Genomic DNA, 17227 nt, shown 5'->3' with positions numbered 1-17227 from the left:
GCGCCGTGACGCGGCCGTGACGTCAGCCCGGTCGCGCGACGCACGTGGCGAGCGCCATATTGCTAAGGGATGAGAATTGTTTATGTTTTAAAAAATTCTGAATCTTGTATTGAAGGAGGAATCCGATGCGCTATGAAGCTGTTTGTCACAGGTTGTTCAGTAGGGGCACGGGGTGTAAGGACGTTACAACAACAAACACAATGCTATACCCGTCAACCCCTTATCAGTGCTGCTTATTCAATTACAGACCAATTCAGACCTTATTGGTGACCCCTTATCAATCTCAACGTTCATCCTACAAAGTCCAATCGCAAGGGAGAAACACAAACAAATACACATAAAATAAAATAAAAATGTTGCCCGTATTGAACGGTGCTTAAATACGTTCTAACACGAGGAACACTTTTTATTGTATTCGAATGTGTATATGGTAAGATACAAATTTAGTTTAATTTCCATATATTTTTTAAAAGTGCTTTGTTTACTTTTCCTATACTTTGCACTCCTATCGTGTTTTTGTATTGTTTGCTGTTGTTAACATTCTGACCAACCCCAACTGGAAAAATATCGTTATAGCTCATCGGATTCCTCCTGCGGTATAGATATCGATTCGATATGTCGAGCGAGCAGCTGTAATCGGTAGGGTTTGCGGATTCGAATGTTGGTTGGGGTGGTTGACTCAGCCCATCATCCCACGGGGGCGGATAAAATCGGCACCACTGTGTGAGGAAGTCAAGTGTGGTTGTAGTTGTTAGATGGATATACTGTAGCAAAGTGTAAATCCCACTGGGTCAAAAAAACACATCAAATACTCGACGGTTTAGGCGATGGTCCTTCTTCAATAGCACATCATCGTGTGCTTTGACGAAGGGCATATCTCCCGAAACGTCGCATTATATAGATTTTTTCCTCATAGGGCGCGGTGTTATTATTGATGCACATGGTGGTGGTTGATGTTGTTGTTCTGCTTCTGCACGTGACAGCTGCATCGGCATCGCCGACAACTCTCGCGATGTGACGTCATCGCGCCGGCGCGGTTGCAAACGACGCGCGATGACGTCGCCGACACGGCGTGAAACAAAACTCGTGGGTGACGTCACCACGTCGCCGCGGTGCAAACCTCTGGCGATGACGTCCGCGCGAGTGTTCATCACGCGCGATGACGTCACCGCAACCCCCGCGTTAATGTAAAAATTCATCGCATCGATGACGTCACAAAAACCCTCGTCTTAACGACAACAAAACCTCATCGCCGCGATGACGTCACCGCAACCCCCGCGTTAACGACAACAAAACTCATCGCCGCGATGACGTCACCGCAACGAAAATAAAACTCATCGCCTCGATGACGTCACCGCAACCCCCCCCCCCACCCCCCGCGTTAACGACAACAAAACCTCATCGCCGCCGTGACGACTTCAACCGCAGCGACAACAAAACCTCATCGCCGCCGCCGCCGCCGCGATGACGTCATTGCAACGACAAAATTAATCGTCGCCGCGATGACGTCACCGCCGCCACCGCCGCGATGACGTCACACAGTGCCGCGCGCCGCCCGCTGAGATGGCGGAGGGCGCCGCGAGTCTGGTGGAGCGCGCCAAGGCGACGCTGGCGTGGTCCTGGAGCTACCTGTGGGCTCTCTGGTTCCTCATGGTGCTGCTGCTCGTCTACATCCTCAGAGCCCCGCTCAGGATCAACGAGAACATCAACACGGGTGGGTCCGTCGGGGTGGATCTTTGCCTCACGCGCGCGCGCGCTCGCTCGTTCGATCGTTCGCGCGTTGTCTTTCTCGGTCGCCTCCACGCGTGAGTGAGCAGAGAGACGCACAGACAGAGAGACAGAGAGAGACACAGAGACAGAGAGACACAGAGAGACAGAGACAGGGAGACGCACACACAGAGAGAGAGACGCAGAGACAGAGAGAGACACAGAGACACAGAGAGACACAGAGAGACACAGAGACAGGGAGATGCACAGACAGAGAGACGGAGAGAGACACAGAGACAGTGAGACAGACAGGGAGACGCACACACAGAGAGACAGAGAGAGACAGAGACACAGAGAGAGACAGAGACAGAGAGACAGGGAGATGCACAGACAGAGAGACACAGACAGAGAGACACAGACAGAGAGACAGGGAGCGAGGGAGCGCGCACGAGGAGAGACGCGGTCCGGGCAACACTGAGAGCTCTTAGCACACTCACAACCCCGACTCACTCACTCGTACACCACTCACCCTGGGTCTCACTCACTCACTCATACATCACTCACCCTGACTCTCACTCACTCATACACCACTCACCCTGACTCTCACTCACTCACCACTCACCCTGACTCTCACTCACTCACTCACCCTGACTCTCACTCACTCATGTACCACTCTCACCCTGACTCTCACTTACTCATACACCACTCACACTGACTCTCACTCTCTCACTCACTCGTACACCACTCACCCTGACTCTCACTCACTCACTCGTACACCACGCACCCTGACTCTCACTCACTCGTACACCACTCACCCTGACTCTCACTCACCATGCAGAATGGTACACACTCGTGTACCATTCTGCATGGGTCTCACTCACGCACCACTCTCCCTGACTCTTACTCATGCAAAACTTTCCCCGGCTCAAACTCACTCATACACCACTCTCACTGGCTCGAACCCACTCTGTCTAGCTCTCTCACACTCATACACTTTATACAGCTCTCTCACACACACACACTCACTCTCACTGGCTCTCTCACTCATACCTGCTGTCCCTCATTCACTCACTCATTCACTCATACCTGATGTCACTCATACATTCACTCATTCCTGCTCTCATTCATATACTCATTCACTCATACCTGCTGTCACTTACTCACGCATGCACTCACTCATTCACTCATACCTGCTGTCACTCATTCACTCATATCTACTGTGACTCATTCACTCACTCATTCACTCTTACCTGCTCTCATTCATACACTCATAGCTGTTGTCACTCATTCACTCTTACCCGCTGTCACTCATACATTCATTCATTCATTTACTCAAACTTGCTTCTTGGGGCAGCTGCTGTTAGCGAGCACCTCCTCATTTGAGGTTGGTATTGGCCGTGAGCGGGAATCGAACTCGAGTCGCCGAGGTTCGTAACCGCTGCACTACCGCACATACAAAGACAAAGATCCCCCGTGTAGCCTTAGACTGTAGGGGCAAGTGCTGTTAGCGAGCACCTATGCGGTCCGGCACGGCACACGAGGGGGTGGATGGCCAACACCACGCACCAGGTACTCATTTGAGGCTGAGTCGACCTAGGGGAGGCCCAGGACCGGTTCAGATAATCGTCACTGATGTTGGCCGTGAGCGGGAATCGAACCCGGGTCGCCGGGTTTGTATCGCAGCGTGCTAACCGCTGCACCACCGCTCCCCTAACACATTCTCACACACACACACTGTCTCATACTGTCACTCATATACTGTCACTCATATACTGTCACTCATGCACGTCTTCACCCGTGTGCCGGCGACTCCGCGTGCTTCCTAAACAACTTCCACGCGCTTCGTACCCCCTCGGTATTAATTTTAACTTGGCACGCTATCATCATCATCACACAGACATCATCCCGCTGTGTAGCATGCACAGGCTGTAGGAGAACCCCCCCCTGCTGCTGCTGTAGGAGAGACAAAACCCTATGGTTCCCCACCACGCGTTGTGTTGGTGTGGCCGCTTACCACGCCCGACCGCCTTTGTCTCCCCAGCTGCTAGAGTTTTACAACACCGCACCAGGAGGAGGGCCGTGTTATGCAACGCGCTCGTTTCAGTTTGATTCGACCTCGGGGAGGTGATCCAGGATTATGTCCTGATCTCACATCACAGATGTTATGGGTTTTAATTTTGCTCCCATCACTGCTGCCGACGTTGTGCCGTGTGTTTTTCTTTTTATCCGCCCCACAGCTCTGCTCGTTGTTGTGAGCCTCGCTCACGCAACCCGCCTTTGCTGCTTGGGAGGCCGATTTTGCCTCCCGAATGCCGATTGAGTTGTTTTCGTGAGCCAGATCTCTGCCGAATACGGAAAAGGCAGCATCGTCATCTAGCAGCGGATATATCCTGGATGAAGATGCCTTGGATTGGAGCGCTATCAGCGTCCACGATGTATTTGCGTAGTCCAACGCTGATTAGCCACAATGCTATGTGATCATCATTTGTAGTTCACCCCCGCCTAGACCATTAATCACAGCATATGCCACTTGAGACAATGCCTGGGGAGGTCATAGAAAGTATTTGAATGATCAGCATCTCTCGAGTCTAGGGCCTCCGGCACATTCTTACTTAGGTCCAACCATCCATTCCCCACCTACTCCTTCATTGCCCCCTTGATAGTCCGCCCCCTTGATAATGAAATGCTCTGTGTGTGTAAGGGGTTACCAGCCCATTAGAGACCCACCCCCCATCTTTACCACTGCGGTGGTTGTGGGCACGCCACGAGGAATACCGTAATCAGCCGGGAAACGTCAACCTCGCCCCCCACGTCCCCACCCAGCGCTTCTTGAACCACGAGGGTGTGTGGTGTGGGGAGTAACCGGTTTGCTGGTTGCCCGCGATTGGTCGACACCCGTGAACGATAAACCCGCGATATTCAAGGGTTTTCCGTCAAGTTTATATTTGCTTACAGTCAAGACACTCGAACGACCTCTCTTTTTTATTATTGGTTCTTTCGGTAAAGTCACGTAGAAGGGAAATAATGAAATAATACAAATATAAAACAGTAAAATTCTCACGACGTTTCGACTTTACCGAAAGAACCAAGAATATGAATCCCTGCAGTCGCGAAAGCTTTAAATCAAAAAGACCTCTCTCTTTTTTACGATCAGAGGAAACAAGAAGATGCTCGGTGTAGTCGGCACTTTGTTTCGTTCATCATTTCGTTTTTTTTAATGCTTTATGTAAAACCCACCCCTCCTTTTTAAATGAAATATTTCACAAAGATTTCACGCTCTGCTCTCCTTACCCCTTTTCTCTCTCTCTACCCCCTCTCTCTACCCCCCTCTCTCGATCTACCCCCCCTTTCTCTCTACCCCCTCTCTCCCTACTCCATGTCTATGTTCCCCCTATGTTTTCTATGTAATATTTGTAAAATTATAATTTTAATGTAATTTTTTTTTACAAGTGCTGCATCTGCACCCAGCCCTTCTCGACCCCTCGCTCTGTATCTCTCTCTGTCTCTCTCTCTGTCTCTCTCTCTGACTCTCTGTCTCTCTCTGTCTCTCTCTCTGTCTCTCTGCAAGGCAAGCAGCAGAGGAACACGACCCGATTGATGCAGCTAGCCCAGGCACATTGGATAGGGCGGGAGGAGTGGGGGACACGGGGAAGCGTATTTGTAAACGAGTGGGAGGATTTAATATAATACCTAGAGAGAGGGTTTATACGGAGACAGGAGACATTATGTCCAAAAATATGTCCCAATACAGGGAATACAGCGGGGGGGGGGGGGGGTGGAATCTAAGGGTTTGTGAACGCTGATCACGCACGAAGACTCGAGGCGTTAAGCCAGCGGTTCTTAAACCTTTGCTGCAGCCTTGTACCCCTTTTGGTTGTCAATCGTTAAAAAAAAATGTAATGTTAATTAATACATAGTGTTTGATGAAACAAAGTAAGTTGTTACTTACGTGCCCGTTGCTTAATTTGCGTTTTCGATGATTTATCTTCTGACAAAAAAATCTGCCCACGTCTCGCACACACCCCCCCCCTCCCCCAGAAAGGAGCATCTCACATCCCACCAGTGAGTTCGTGCACCCCAAGTTACGAAGAACCACAGCTTGAAACATTGCGCATAATGCCGATTGCTTAAAAAACTATCTACAAAATCACCACCCACCACCGTCATCTGGTGGTTGCTATTGCCAATTTCCACGGGAAGGGTTTTAACCTTGATGCAGCTAATCTGGCTGTGACGGTCCCACCTGATGACGGAGACTTGTGTTGCCTCCGAAACGTCGTGATTTTTTTTATTTTACTTTCTACGTGACTTTACCGAAAAAACCTAAGAAGAGGGTTTTAACACTCACGACTCAAAATTATGTTCTACTTTCGACTGTGCGACGCGTTTCGACTATCAACTTGATCTTGCCTGTTGCTGTCTTTGGCACCGTCCACGTGGTATTGTCCGAGAGAAATGGGGCGAAGTTCGAATCACCTCAATCTGAGCCTGCTTTCTGTGCTTTTCCCGCTATAACGAAATGCAATGCAATTTTAACACAAATCACTCTTGCTAAATCGTTCATTTGCACCGCTTGCTGAGTGTGACCCTTGCATCGCGAATATCTAGAAAACAACCTTTTACAGCAGAGGGTGTCTCATTGTTATGATTGTTTACAAATATAACATTTAGTTTTATTGTTTTGCTCGGCTCAAAATGTTACCGGGTTTCTGTTCTTGAGCACAGCTGACATCTCAATTGAACGTGAGACCGCCCTTAATGCTACTCCACATGGGTTCGAATATAAAGCATGTATAATGCTCCTTCACGGCACCAGGAGACGCTGCACTGATTGTCTTTCCCCGTTTGGTGGACCCTTGCTCACGTGAACATGTATGTAGCAGTTCCCTCGTTTAACGCAGCAGTAGATGCGGTTCTAAAAAGTGTCGCGTTCGGCGAAAACCTGCGAGTTACTGAATCGTAAGCTTGCACTGTAAACCCGGCCTGCAAGTCAAAACGTGGCGGGGCATTGAACTGAGATAAGGTTAGGCCGGTGCGCTACTGTATCATTCCGCGTTACTGTTCATTCCGTTCAGCCCCGCAGCTCGAGAAAGTAGTTCCATTGCCGACCGCGCAGAGAGGTCGCGTTATAACGGGGCGCCTTCCGCGTTATAAGGAGGGCGCTTTCCGCATTTGTTCGAAAAGCGTTCCCTAATTGGAAGAATCGGCGTTGTAGCGAAAATGTGTTTTGTGAATTTCGTTAAGCGAGGAGGTACCTTGAAATCCACTGCTAATGCCGATTCTTGTACAACTTGCATTTAATTCAATTTGCATATGAAGTGTTTGGCAGTACACCTTTGCTATAAATCTATTATAACTTTAAAGTGTATTCGTTTGAGCAATCGGCGTTGTTGGCATGCGTTGACAGCTCTGAAATAGAAATGAAAGTTCCACATTGCCATGGTAGGGCCATTTTATTGGCAAAGCAAACCTGCATTGACTTTCAACACAAACAGCAAGCGTCTGTTCGGCTGACCATCTCATTCAAGAATCACACCGTTTTGGCTTCTATAACCTTTGCCGTGAGATTACCCTTGTAAGTGCGCTTCTGACAGCCCGCGGAGGTTGGGGTTGAGTGGACATCCGTTAGTGAACTTCCAACGGGGAAAGCGTCCGCTCATCCACGGTGTTATGGAAAGGAAGCCGTCGCCTCTGCGTGAGCATCTCACGATTGACCTCCCGAGATCTCCACTCCTCCAGAATTACGTTTGGCGCGTCGGCGCGGGTGTGCAATCCCCCATAGCGCTGCGGGAGCGTGTAGCACATTTTTGGCGAATGCACGTTGAACCTCTTTCCCATCGTACGTAGCCAACCGTGCTAATCGGAGGTGCATAGATGTCCTTCCACTGATTTAAAGGCCACCGTGCTTGTGATGCTAAGAGATGGTGACTCTCATTAGAACGTGGCCGGAGCTGTTTCACGTTTCCCTACACGATCCATTCACGGCGCAGAAGGCAAACCAGCCGGTCACCCCGCGCTCCCACAACACTTGAGAAAGCCCCACATCGCAGACCAAAAGGGATTGTGTATCGCCACAGTACTTGCTACAATCAGCTGACCGAAGGTTGTCAGTCTCGCAAGTAAAGAACGTCTGATGGTCCTGTGCTGACAAGTTCATGTCTTAGTAGGTCAGTGGCTCCCTGCCACCCATTGTATACCTGGGAAACGAATGCACAGCTGTGCAGGGAGCTCTATTGGAGGTGCTTGCAGAGCTGTTTGGGCAGAATCCAGGAAGCAGCTGGAGGGGGCACGCTACACACGTAGCTTTGTGTGTGTGTGTGTTTTGCCTGTGAGAGCCTGGAAATCTCTGTGCCACGTGCTCTGCACCATAGGCATTGGGCTGTGAGAACTTGGCGATCTTTGCGCAATGCGCTCTGCACTAGAGAGGCTTTGGGCTATGATAAACTGGCGGTCTCTGCGCAATGCGCTCTTCACCAGAGCGGAATTGGGCTCTGATAACCTGGCGGTCTTTGCGCCATTCGCTCTTCACCAGAGCGGAATTGGGCTCTGATAACCTGGCAGTCTTTGCGCAATGCGCTCCTCACCAGAGCGGAATTGGGCTCTGATAACCTGGCGGTCTTTGCGCCATTCGCTCTTCACCAGAGCGGAATTGGGCTCTGATAACCTGGTGGTCTCTGCGCCATGCCCTCAAATACGGGGGAGGCACACGGTGCGGGGGGGGGGTATAGGGAGCATTTGACCCTTGCCTGTGACGTGTTGCCACATGGTCTCTGCGCTGTTCTGCCCGACCCGTGTCATGCGTACGGGGCCGCGCTGACAGCTCAAGGGAGCAGCACTCTTCCGTCTCCTGCCAGGGATTCACTGTCGGTGTGAGTGCAGCTTCAGAATCAGAATATTTATTTTTTCTTCCCTGGAGGGATCCCATGAGCTCTCAAGCTCCCTTTCGCACATGTCCAGTAGAGGGAGGTCATAAAGTTAGAACAACAAACGATGGCAAAAAAAAATTATCGGAGTGCTAAATACAGGAAAGGAAAGCAAATTACAAAATATATATATACGTAAAAATAGATCCAGTACTGTATATGTTTAAATTGCATAAGTACACAAATTCCCAAGGTTTGGCAAGGCAGCAAATCAACAGCGGTCTCAGACCACACCAACGCAACACGCAGTCACTCAGTACACTTGCACGTAAAAATGTAACTATCGATACACGGGAAAGGATTAAACTTTACAAATCTCATTTGCAAATGCGGTCATATCACACAGTGTTAATCTTCTGTTTCAGGATAGATTTTTAAGGAAGATTTACAATGTTGAGGGAGGACGCGAGGTTGTTCCAAAATGCTGGTGCTGCAACGGCAAAGGCGTTGTCACCCATTCCTATTCTTGTTCTTGGGATAGTACTGGTAGGAACCTCCTGGTTACACCAGCCTACAGGGGATTATTGTGTCCGTCTGTCGTGCAGGGAGGGGCTGGGTGGGGAGGGAAAGGCTGGGTGGGGAGGGAGGGGCTGGGTGGGGCTGGGTGGGGAGGGAGGGGCTGGGTGGGGAGGGAGGGGCTGGGTGGGGAGGGGCTGGGTGGGGAGGGGCTGGGTGGGGAGGGGAGGGAGGGGCGGGGAGGGAGGGGCGGGGAGGGTGGGGAGGGGCGGGGTGGGAGGGGTGGGGCTTGGTGGAGAGGGGCTGGTCACCCCGTGGTGCCCTTATAAAGCTCCACGTTTAACCTACTCACGCCGGCTTGTGCCTGCCCTCACAGTCAGCCATATTTGCGGAATACACCACGCCGCCGTTGACCCTGGCCACTGACCGAGCAACCCAACGTTCCTACCAGCTCCCTCTGCAGGAATGTGTTTAAAAGGCAATTCGATGGACATCTGAGGTTTCTTGGGTTTGCCAATGGGGTTAATGATTTAGCTAAGTCTAGCGCAGCTTTGCCAATAAGAATTTTATAGATGAACAGTGACCCATGTAGATTTCTTCTTCCATCAAGTGATGTGAGATTGGATTTTAAGTAGAAGTCAAGATTTAAGTAGAGGTCACAATGGCAGGTCCTGTATGGTAGCAGCGTCACAGTTGTCAAAAGAGTGGTACAATGAGGGCTTGGACAATTTGCAGGCGCAATCGTATGGGGGAAAACCAATGTTTTGATTCTGTATAAAAACTATTGCTTTTAATTTATTTGTCTTTGGGATGTGATCAATATGGGGTTGGAATGCAAGTTTTCACTTTCGACACTTTAACGGTTCAGCCCTGCCATTTTTCTACGAACGTGTGTTCGTGACGTGTGTGTGCCGGTTTATTTTTGGTGGCATTCGACCGTGCAAAGAAAGGTACGCGTGGCAGCACGCGCCCGTTATAACATGTCCTCTCACGCCTATGCTCATCGCGCAGGATAGCATAACATTAAATCTTGACTTAAAGCTTTTGTGACTGTGGGAATTCATATTATTTGGGTCTTTCGGTAAAGCCACGTAGATAGAAAAATAATAAAATTGATATTATAATAACAGCAACAAACGATAGACAAAAACACGATAACATTGTGCGGTGGTTTTTATTTTTGCACAAAGCGAGAGAAAAAAAGCGTAAAACTGCACAACAATATGAAACAATGCATCGAATAAGAGCATTAGTGCTTTGCCTGGGGGTGCGAGATGCCCTTTCTCTGGGCGTGCGAGACATGGCCAGATTTTCTTTTTTAAAGAACGTTAGTTAATCATCGAAAAACACAAATTAAGCACGGGTACGTAAGTGACAACTTACGTTGTTTCATCAAACCTACGTAGTTATTAACATATATTTTTTTACGATTCAGAACCGAAGGGTGGGTGTGCAAGGCTGCGGTAAAGGTTAAGAACCACTAAATAAGAGCAATGGGCCAACCAGAAAGAGACAATGCACCTTCACATATCTGTCCCTGCCATCGGCCACATGGGCTTCTGGGAATGCATAATTTCATCAGCGTTGGTTCAGCGCACAATCAAACTCTGGATCGATTTCAACTTGCAGCCTCTCGTCAGGAGGGTCAGGCTTTCTAGGACCGATGCTGGTGGACTACCAGACGTTCTGGTTTACTGAAGGCTGACTCCGCTATTGAGACATTGCATGTCGAAACCGGCCGACAGTTTGCATGCGCGTTGAACCAATGCTGCTGAAATTATGCACTTCCCAGAAGACCGTGTCATGGTGGCAAGATGTTAACTACCTCGCCTGGTATACAGGAGGTCGTGGGTTCGATTCCAACCCTGACGCCTACTGTATATGTGGAGTTTGCGTGTGTCTCTCCCCGTGGTCGCGTGGATTTTTCTCCGGGTCATCCGGCTTTTCCCTCTGCATTTGGCTGCTATAAATTTACACGTGATGATAAGCTACTTCCTCAAGCTATCATTTGTCTTGGCCAGGTCGCTTCTGAAAAAACAGCTCAGTGGGCCTTACCTGGTAAAAAAAGTGCGGCCGATGAGATGTGTAAACGAAAACTCCTCCTTCGTCGTGGCACGCTGTATTGTGCAGAACATGTGCTGTGTCGACAGCTGGTTTGCTGCACCAAAAGAGATTTTGTTGAGCCGCAGCGCCTTGCACAGGAGACACCGTGTTTAGGTGCTTGCATTCAGCAGATCACCTGGGCAGGTGGCTTCTGTGTGTGTGTGTGGTATTGTGGACAGGATTTTTGGCAGAGCAGTCGGACTGAATGATTCACGCATTGTTGGATGTCTATTCCTCGATCCGATTTTAGGTAGGAGTATAAGATATATATCACTTCATCTCATCGATTGTTAGAGGTGTAAAGAATTGTAGAATGGATAGTCAATCCTCAAATTGATGGTAAAAGTGTCTTCCTTATCAGGAGAAACTAAAAATGTATAGTATTACGTTTAGTTTCAATGGGAACAGATGGGGAAAACATCACACCGTGTGGTGCAAATAGGATTTGCATGATACAGTTGTTGAAGGCCAATCTAACACGGCACACGAATCTACTGAGGGGCAAATCCACGCCTGTCAACACGGTATGGTTTACCCCGTATTCTTGTACAGGGAAATTGAGTTTGAAGGTCCATACGGCGTACAGCCGTTTCAATACGGAGCGAAAAAATTGTCTATTTGTTGGTGTTTCTTCCTTGTGATGGGACGTTGTTGAATGAACGTTGAGATTTATAAGGGGCAAGAGGTGACCAATAAGGTCTGAATTGGTCTGTAATACGGTAGGCAGCGCTGATAAGGGGTTGACGGGTATGCAAATCGATGTCTCCCGGAGGGAAAAAAAACACAACACGCACAAATGACGCGTTAAGTGGGCGATCCAGGCCTCCACCTCCCGCCCCTTGTCCATTGGCCACGGCACAGTGCGGCACCCCCAGCCCTCTCCGCTGCCTCGGTTTGCGAATGCTCAGTTGGAGAAACGAACCAGGGGGACCGTGCACAGAGAGACGCGGACGCACGCACACGAGTAACACTCGCACGCGGGCGCGGAGACGCGTACGCACACTGATACACACGGACGCACACAGCCGCACACGGACGCACACGAATGCACACGGACACACAAGGACGCACACAAGACACACACAAGACACACATTCGGGTCGCCGGGTTCGTAGCGCAACTGGCTAACCGTTTCGCTCCCGCTCCCCATCAGTCAGGCTTGCTTGAACGAATGAATGTAGCATTGAGTACGGACACACACACGCATTTTCCATTATAACTCCGGTGTTATTCACGTCCCCCGAGTTTACTGTATACCCAGAAGTCAGTAATGTTTATCGTTACACGTAAATAAATCAATTATACAACTGTCACGCGCCTGGTAGTGAAATTCCTTCTGTATATACTTAGAACATATTTAAGCAGAACCTGCCGGCAGTGCCTCTTGCCACGTAGCCGGCTCGACGGTTCAACGGTGGAGCGAGCGGCTCCACATTGGAAAGGTTACGAGTTCACATCCTCCTGAGCCGATGAACGACACTACAAACCTGTCAACCCCTTCTCAGTGCCCTACCTTCTTACAGACCAATTCAGAGCTTATTGGTCACCCCGTGCCCTTTATTAATCTCCACGTTCATCCTACATCACAAGGGAGAAACACAAGCAGACACATTGTTTTTTGCCCGTATTGAAACGGGCTGTACGCCGTATGGACATGAAAACTCAATTAGTCGATACAAGAATACGGGTAAACTGGATGAGTTGACAGCTTTTGCAGTAGAACCTCTTCTTAACGACGGTAATTGGTTCACACGAAAACGGTCGTTAAGTGATGTTGGTCATTAAGCGAGTAAAGGAAATACACGTTAAAGGCTTCATTCGTTCCGATGGCATCGAAAGTTACCCCTTTTTCACCCCAAAAAACTAACTTTATAATATTAAAATGATGGATATCAATACGTAAAGATACTAACAACATTATAAACACAAACTATTACAAGAAACACGGTTAATCAATGCATTAATTAATAATTACTGGACAATACAGCCCGTCGTTAAGAGGGGAATGGTCAGTAAGGGAACACATTGGGCTATATGGAGGCCCGTCTACTATACACTACACTATACACTACACTATACACTACACTATACACTACACTATACACTACACTATACACAAACACATTCCTGCGGAGGGAGCTGGTAGGAACGTTGGGTTGCTCGGTCAATGGCCAGGGTCAACGGCGGCGTGGCGTATTCCACAAATATGGCCGACTGTGAGGGCGGGCACAAGCCGGCGTGAGTAGGTTAAACGTTGAGTTTTAAAAGGGCACCACGGGGTGACCAGCCCCTCCCCTCCTCATCCAGCCCCACCCCTCCCACCCCCCACCCAGCCCCACCCTCCTCACCCAGCCCCTCCCCACCCTCCCCTCCCTACCCAGCTCCTCCCCACCCTCCCCTCCCCTCCCTACCCAGCTCCTCCCCACCCTCTCCACCCAGCCCTTCTCCACCCTCTCCTCCCCACCCAACCCCTCCCGTCCCCACCCAGCCCCTCCCTCCCTGCACAACGGACGGACACAATAATCCCCTGTGGGCTGGTGTAACCAGGAGGTTCCTATCAGTACTATACACTACACTATACACTACTATATACTACACATTGGGCTCTATGGGGGCCTGTCGTTAAGCGATTAGTCGTTAACAGGGGTGGTCGTTAAGCGGGGTTCTACTGTACATACAACTTCGTGGGGGAAGTCAACAGAAGTTGTCCTGAAGATAAGATTAAAGCTCACCGCCCACCATAGGCCTTTGTAATTTCCACCAACTCGCTTGTAAGATAAGCACCGATTCCTTAATGCTCATTTGAGCAGGAAAATCACTTTGACTCCGGCGTTTGCCGTTGGTTCGGCTGACGGCGATCTTGACACCAGAGAGTTGCACGTTTATTTCTTTCATTGGCAATTCCAGCAAAAAGTGAGTGGATCATTTTTGTTGTCAAGTTGCGGTGAAAAACACGATCGCGGTAAAAACGTTGCAAATACACTCACGCGTGCTGTAGTAAATGTTAATCTTTTAATAATAATAACGATAATGTACGTTTGTAGGGCGCGTTTCATCCGTAGATCCCAAATGTGCCCGTGCATGGAAAGCATGCACGGGCACATTTGGGGTAAACAGGCTCAGCGCGTGGGGGTTTAAAGGCCAGTTTAAAGAGGCGAGTTTTCAAGATGGACTTAAATGTAGCTCTTCATGATCAACGTTTTTGGGTTAGATCGCGTTATTTATAAATGTGTCATAACCCTCCACCACCCGACACGGCCATTCAGCAAAAAAAAGTGTCACGTAGAAAAAAGACAAAATAGTTCACTACTTTAGCACACCGGTGTGTTGAAGCGTGAAACCACAACATTTGCAATTTTTTGAGTAGTACGACGTTTCGCTGGTAATTGCATCCAGCATCATCGGGCAATTCGCCAGAATGGTGAAAATGTAGCTCTGACGAACCCTGACTTAATTTTCTTGGTTCTTTCGGTAAAGTCACGTAGAAGGGAAATAATAAAATAATAAAAATAAAACATTGAATAATTCTCACGACGTTTCGGCCACAACGCAAGCAGCGCTGTCTTCCCGACAGACTTGTTCTTCACCTGAGGACGGCTGCTTGCGTTGTGGCCGAAACGTCGTGAGAATTATTTTATTATGTTTTATTTTTATTATTTTATTATTTCCCTTCTACGTGACTTTACCGAAAGAACCAAGAAGATGAATCCCTGCAGTCACGAAAGCTTTAAATCGGACCTTGACTTAATTGGCAAGGGCAAGGCTTGGGATATTGCACAGTGGAGAGAGCGCAATGAGCCCTGGTAGGATAGGGATGGTTTGGTTTTATTTGTATGTGTTTGGGTGATTTGTTTACTTTTTTTGTACATTAAAACCTTGGATTGCGAGCACAATTCATTCCGCAAACGTGTTCGTAATCCAAAGCACTCGTATATCAAAGCGAATTTCCCCATAAGAAAGAATGGAAACTCAGATGATTCGTTCCACAACCCAAAAATACTGTATTCATATAAAAATGATTAATCCAAAATACCTTTTAATATTTTTTATACTTAAATTTAATAGAAAGTAATCAAATGTGTTAATTAAATTTAATCGTGGCTGGTGTGAGGGAGACGAGAGAGAGGAGAGGAGGGTTATTGTGTAGGACGACTTTCACTTGCAGTACAGTTACTAAAGAACAGTCACTACACTTGGACACAAAATAAAAAAAATGCTTTACGCACACACACGTGGTCACAACACTATAGTAAACAGTGTACGCTCGCACGGATGTTGGCTTTACGAGTGAGGCATGCCGACTGAGACCGAGCATGGGAGACGATTACCCACAATCCCGCAGCGAGAGAGAGAGAAGAACCATTGGCTCAGTTGTGATCACGTGACGCTCGGCAGACAAAGCGTATACTGTACGTACTAGAGTACTCGTATTGCAAGACCTCGCTCGTTTATCAAATTAATATTTATTTAAAAAATTGCTCGTCTTGCAAAACACTCGCAGACCAACTTACTCGCAATCCAAGGTTTTACTGTAATTTGCACTACTATCGTGTTTTTGTACCGTTTGTTGTTGTAGCGTTCTTACCCCGTGCCCCGACTGGATATCTGTGAACAAAGAGCTTCGTAGGTCATCGGATTCCTCCAGTCTTGAATCATGATTCTGATTATCAGAGACGCATGCGTCTCGCCTGAACTGTCGCGGTAACTCATCGCCGGTGGTCGTCTGGTCATCATCGTTGTCATCGTCACCTACTTTATCATCCCACTGATTTAGTGGTGCAGTAAAAAAAAAACCTGAAGCTGGACTCATTAGGGAGCGAGCCTTTCTGGTTATGGGGGATGGGTGACAGTGTAAATAATTAAGTAATGTATAAAGCATCATCATCATCATCGTCAGCAGCAGAAGCCACAGCCGTCACGATTAATCCATTACTGGATAAAGGCCTCGCTAAGCGTCCGTCGCCACCTCGTGATTTGGCGATGCAAAAATATCTATCGAGCGCCTGCGCATGAGCGGATTTCGTTGCCTCCATTTGTTGGTGGACTTCCTCCTCCTCCTTTCTCTTTCTTTGAGGCCATTTTCCCGCAATTTAACACAACCTTGAATTCGGTGTCACGTCGTGAGATTAAAGTGATTCTTTCTAGATTTGAAGCTTTCGTGACTGCAAGGATTCATACTCTTAGGGTTTTTCGGTAAAGTCACGTAGGTTAAAAATAAAATTAATAGAAGTAATAATAGAAATAAAATAATAAATGACGACGTTTCGGGGATGTGACGGTCCCACCTGATGACGGAGACTTGTGTTGCCTCCGAAACGTCGTCATTTATTATTTTATTTCAATTATTACTTCTATTAATTTTATTTTTTACCTACGTGACTTTACCGAAAAAGCCTAAGAGTATTAAAGTGTTTCGTTCGGACCTCTCGCAGTGCAGTGCAGCGCTTTCGTGTTGGAGAACGCTTCAACAAAGTAGATATCGTAGAGCTCTTCGAGTGTTCTCTGGTCAAGTTTTCAAGTTTCAAGTTCATTTATTAGGTACAGCCCTGTGAGCCATTCGGCTCTAGAATCGGGTGCAACCGCAACAAACAAAAAAACTAAAAACATGAACAAGAAAACATCTTAAAGTGACTTTGTGCAAACAGAAAATCCAAGAAAAGACAGCAAAATATTGCAGAAAAAGCACCGTACACCAACACTGTGTGCAAAAATCCCAGTGGGATGCAAGTCAAACAACAACAACCACAAGACAACTTAGTCCGCACAGGAGAGAAGCGGAATCATGTTCCCGCCCACTCTGCATGTGAGAGTGACGTTCGTCTCTTGGCAGTCAAAGCGGGAGTTCATTTTTAAAGCGCTGCTATTTAGCCAAATTGCATGCAGAAACACATCTAATGTGATGAAAAATAAGAATGGATACTGGCCAAGAAAGGTCCCAAGGATGTAAATCTAATGCGATGAGGTTTTTTTTGTGTGTGCAGCCATTGCTGACTGAGCTGAGAACATCAACTCAACTACCCTAGTTTAACCACAAGCGG

General features: G+C 48.1%; 1 protein-coding gene across 6 annotated transcripts in view; it reads left to right on the top strand.

Moving 5' to 3' along the window:
- Nucleotides 1-1528: 1528 nt before the first annotated feature.
- The window catches only part of ST7 (suppression of tumorigenicity 7), a 94028-nt gene continuing 78329 nt past the window's right edge, over nucleotides 1529-17227 (top strand). For 4 of the 6 annotated variants that reach the window (XM_078614361.1, XM_078614357.1, XM_078614358.1 and 1 more), the window contains exons 1-2: nucleotides 1529-1714; nucleotides 5746-5769. In XM_078614361.1, coding sequence (XP_078470487.1) covers nucleotides 1564-1714; nucleotides 5746-5769 — 175 coding nt within the window. In that variant the 5' untranslated portion in view covers nucleotides 1529-1563. The remainder of the gene's footprint in view (nucleotides 1715-5745; nucleotides 5770-17227) is intronic. The other 2 variants (XM_078614362.1, XM_078614359.1) reach the window with 1 other exon arrangement.

The sequence above is a fragment of the Lampetra planeri genome, chromosome 44 (assembly GCF_965212315.1).
Source record: "Lampetra planeri chromosome 44, kcLamPlan1.2.h2, whole genome shotgun sequence".
In the NCBI taxonomy this organism is placed as follows: Eukaryota; Metazoa; Chordata; class Hyperoartia; order Petromyzontiformes; family Petromyzontidae; genus Lampetra; species Lampetra planeri.
This window is presented reverse-complemented; position numbering and strand designations above follow the sequence as displayed.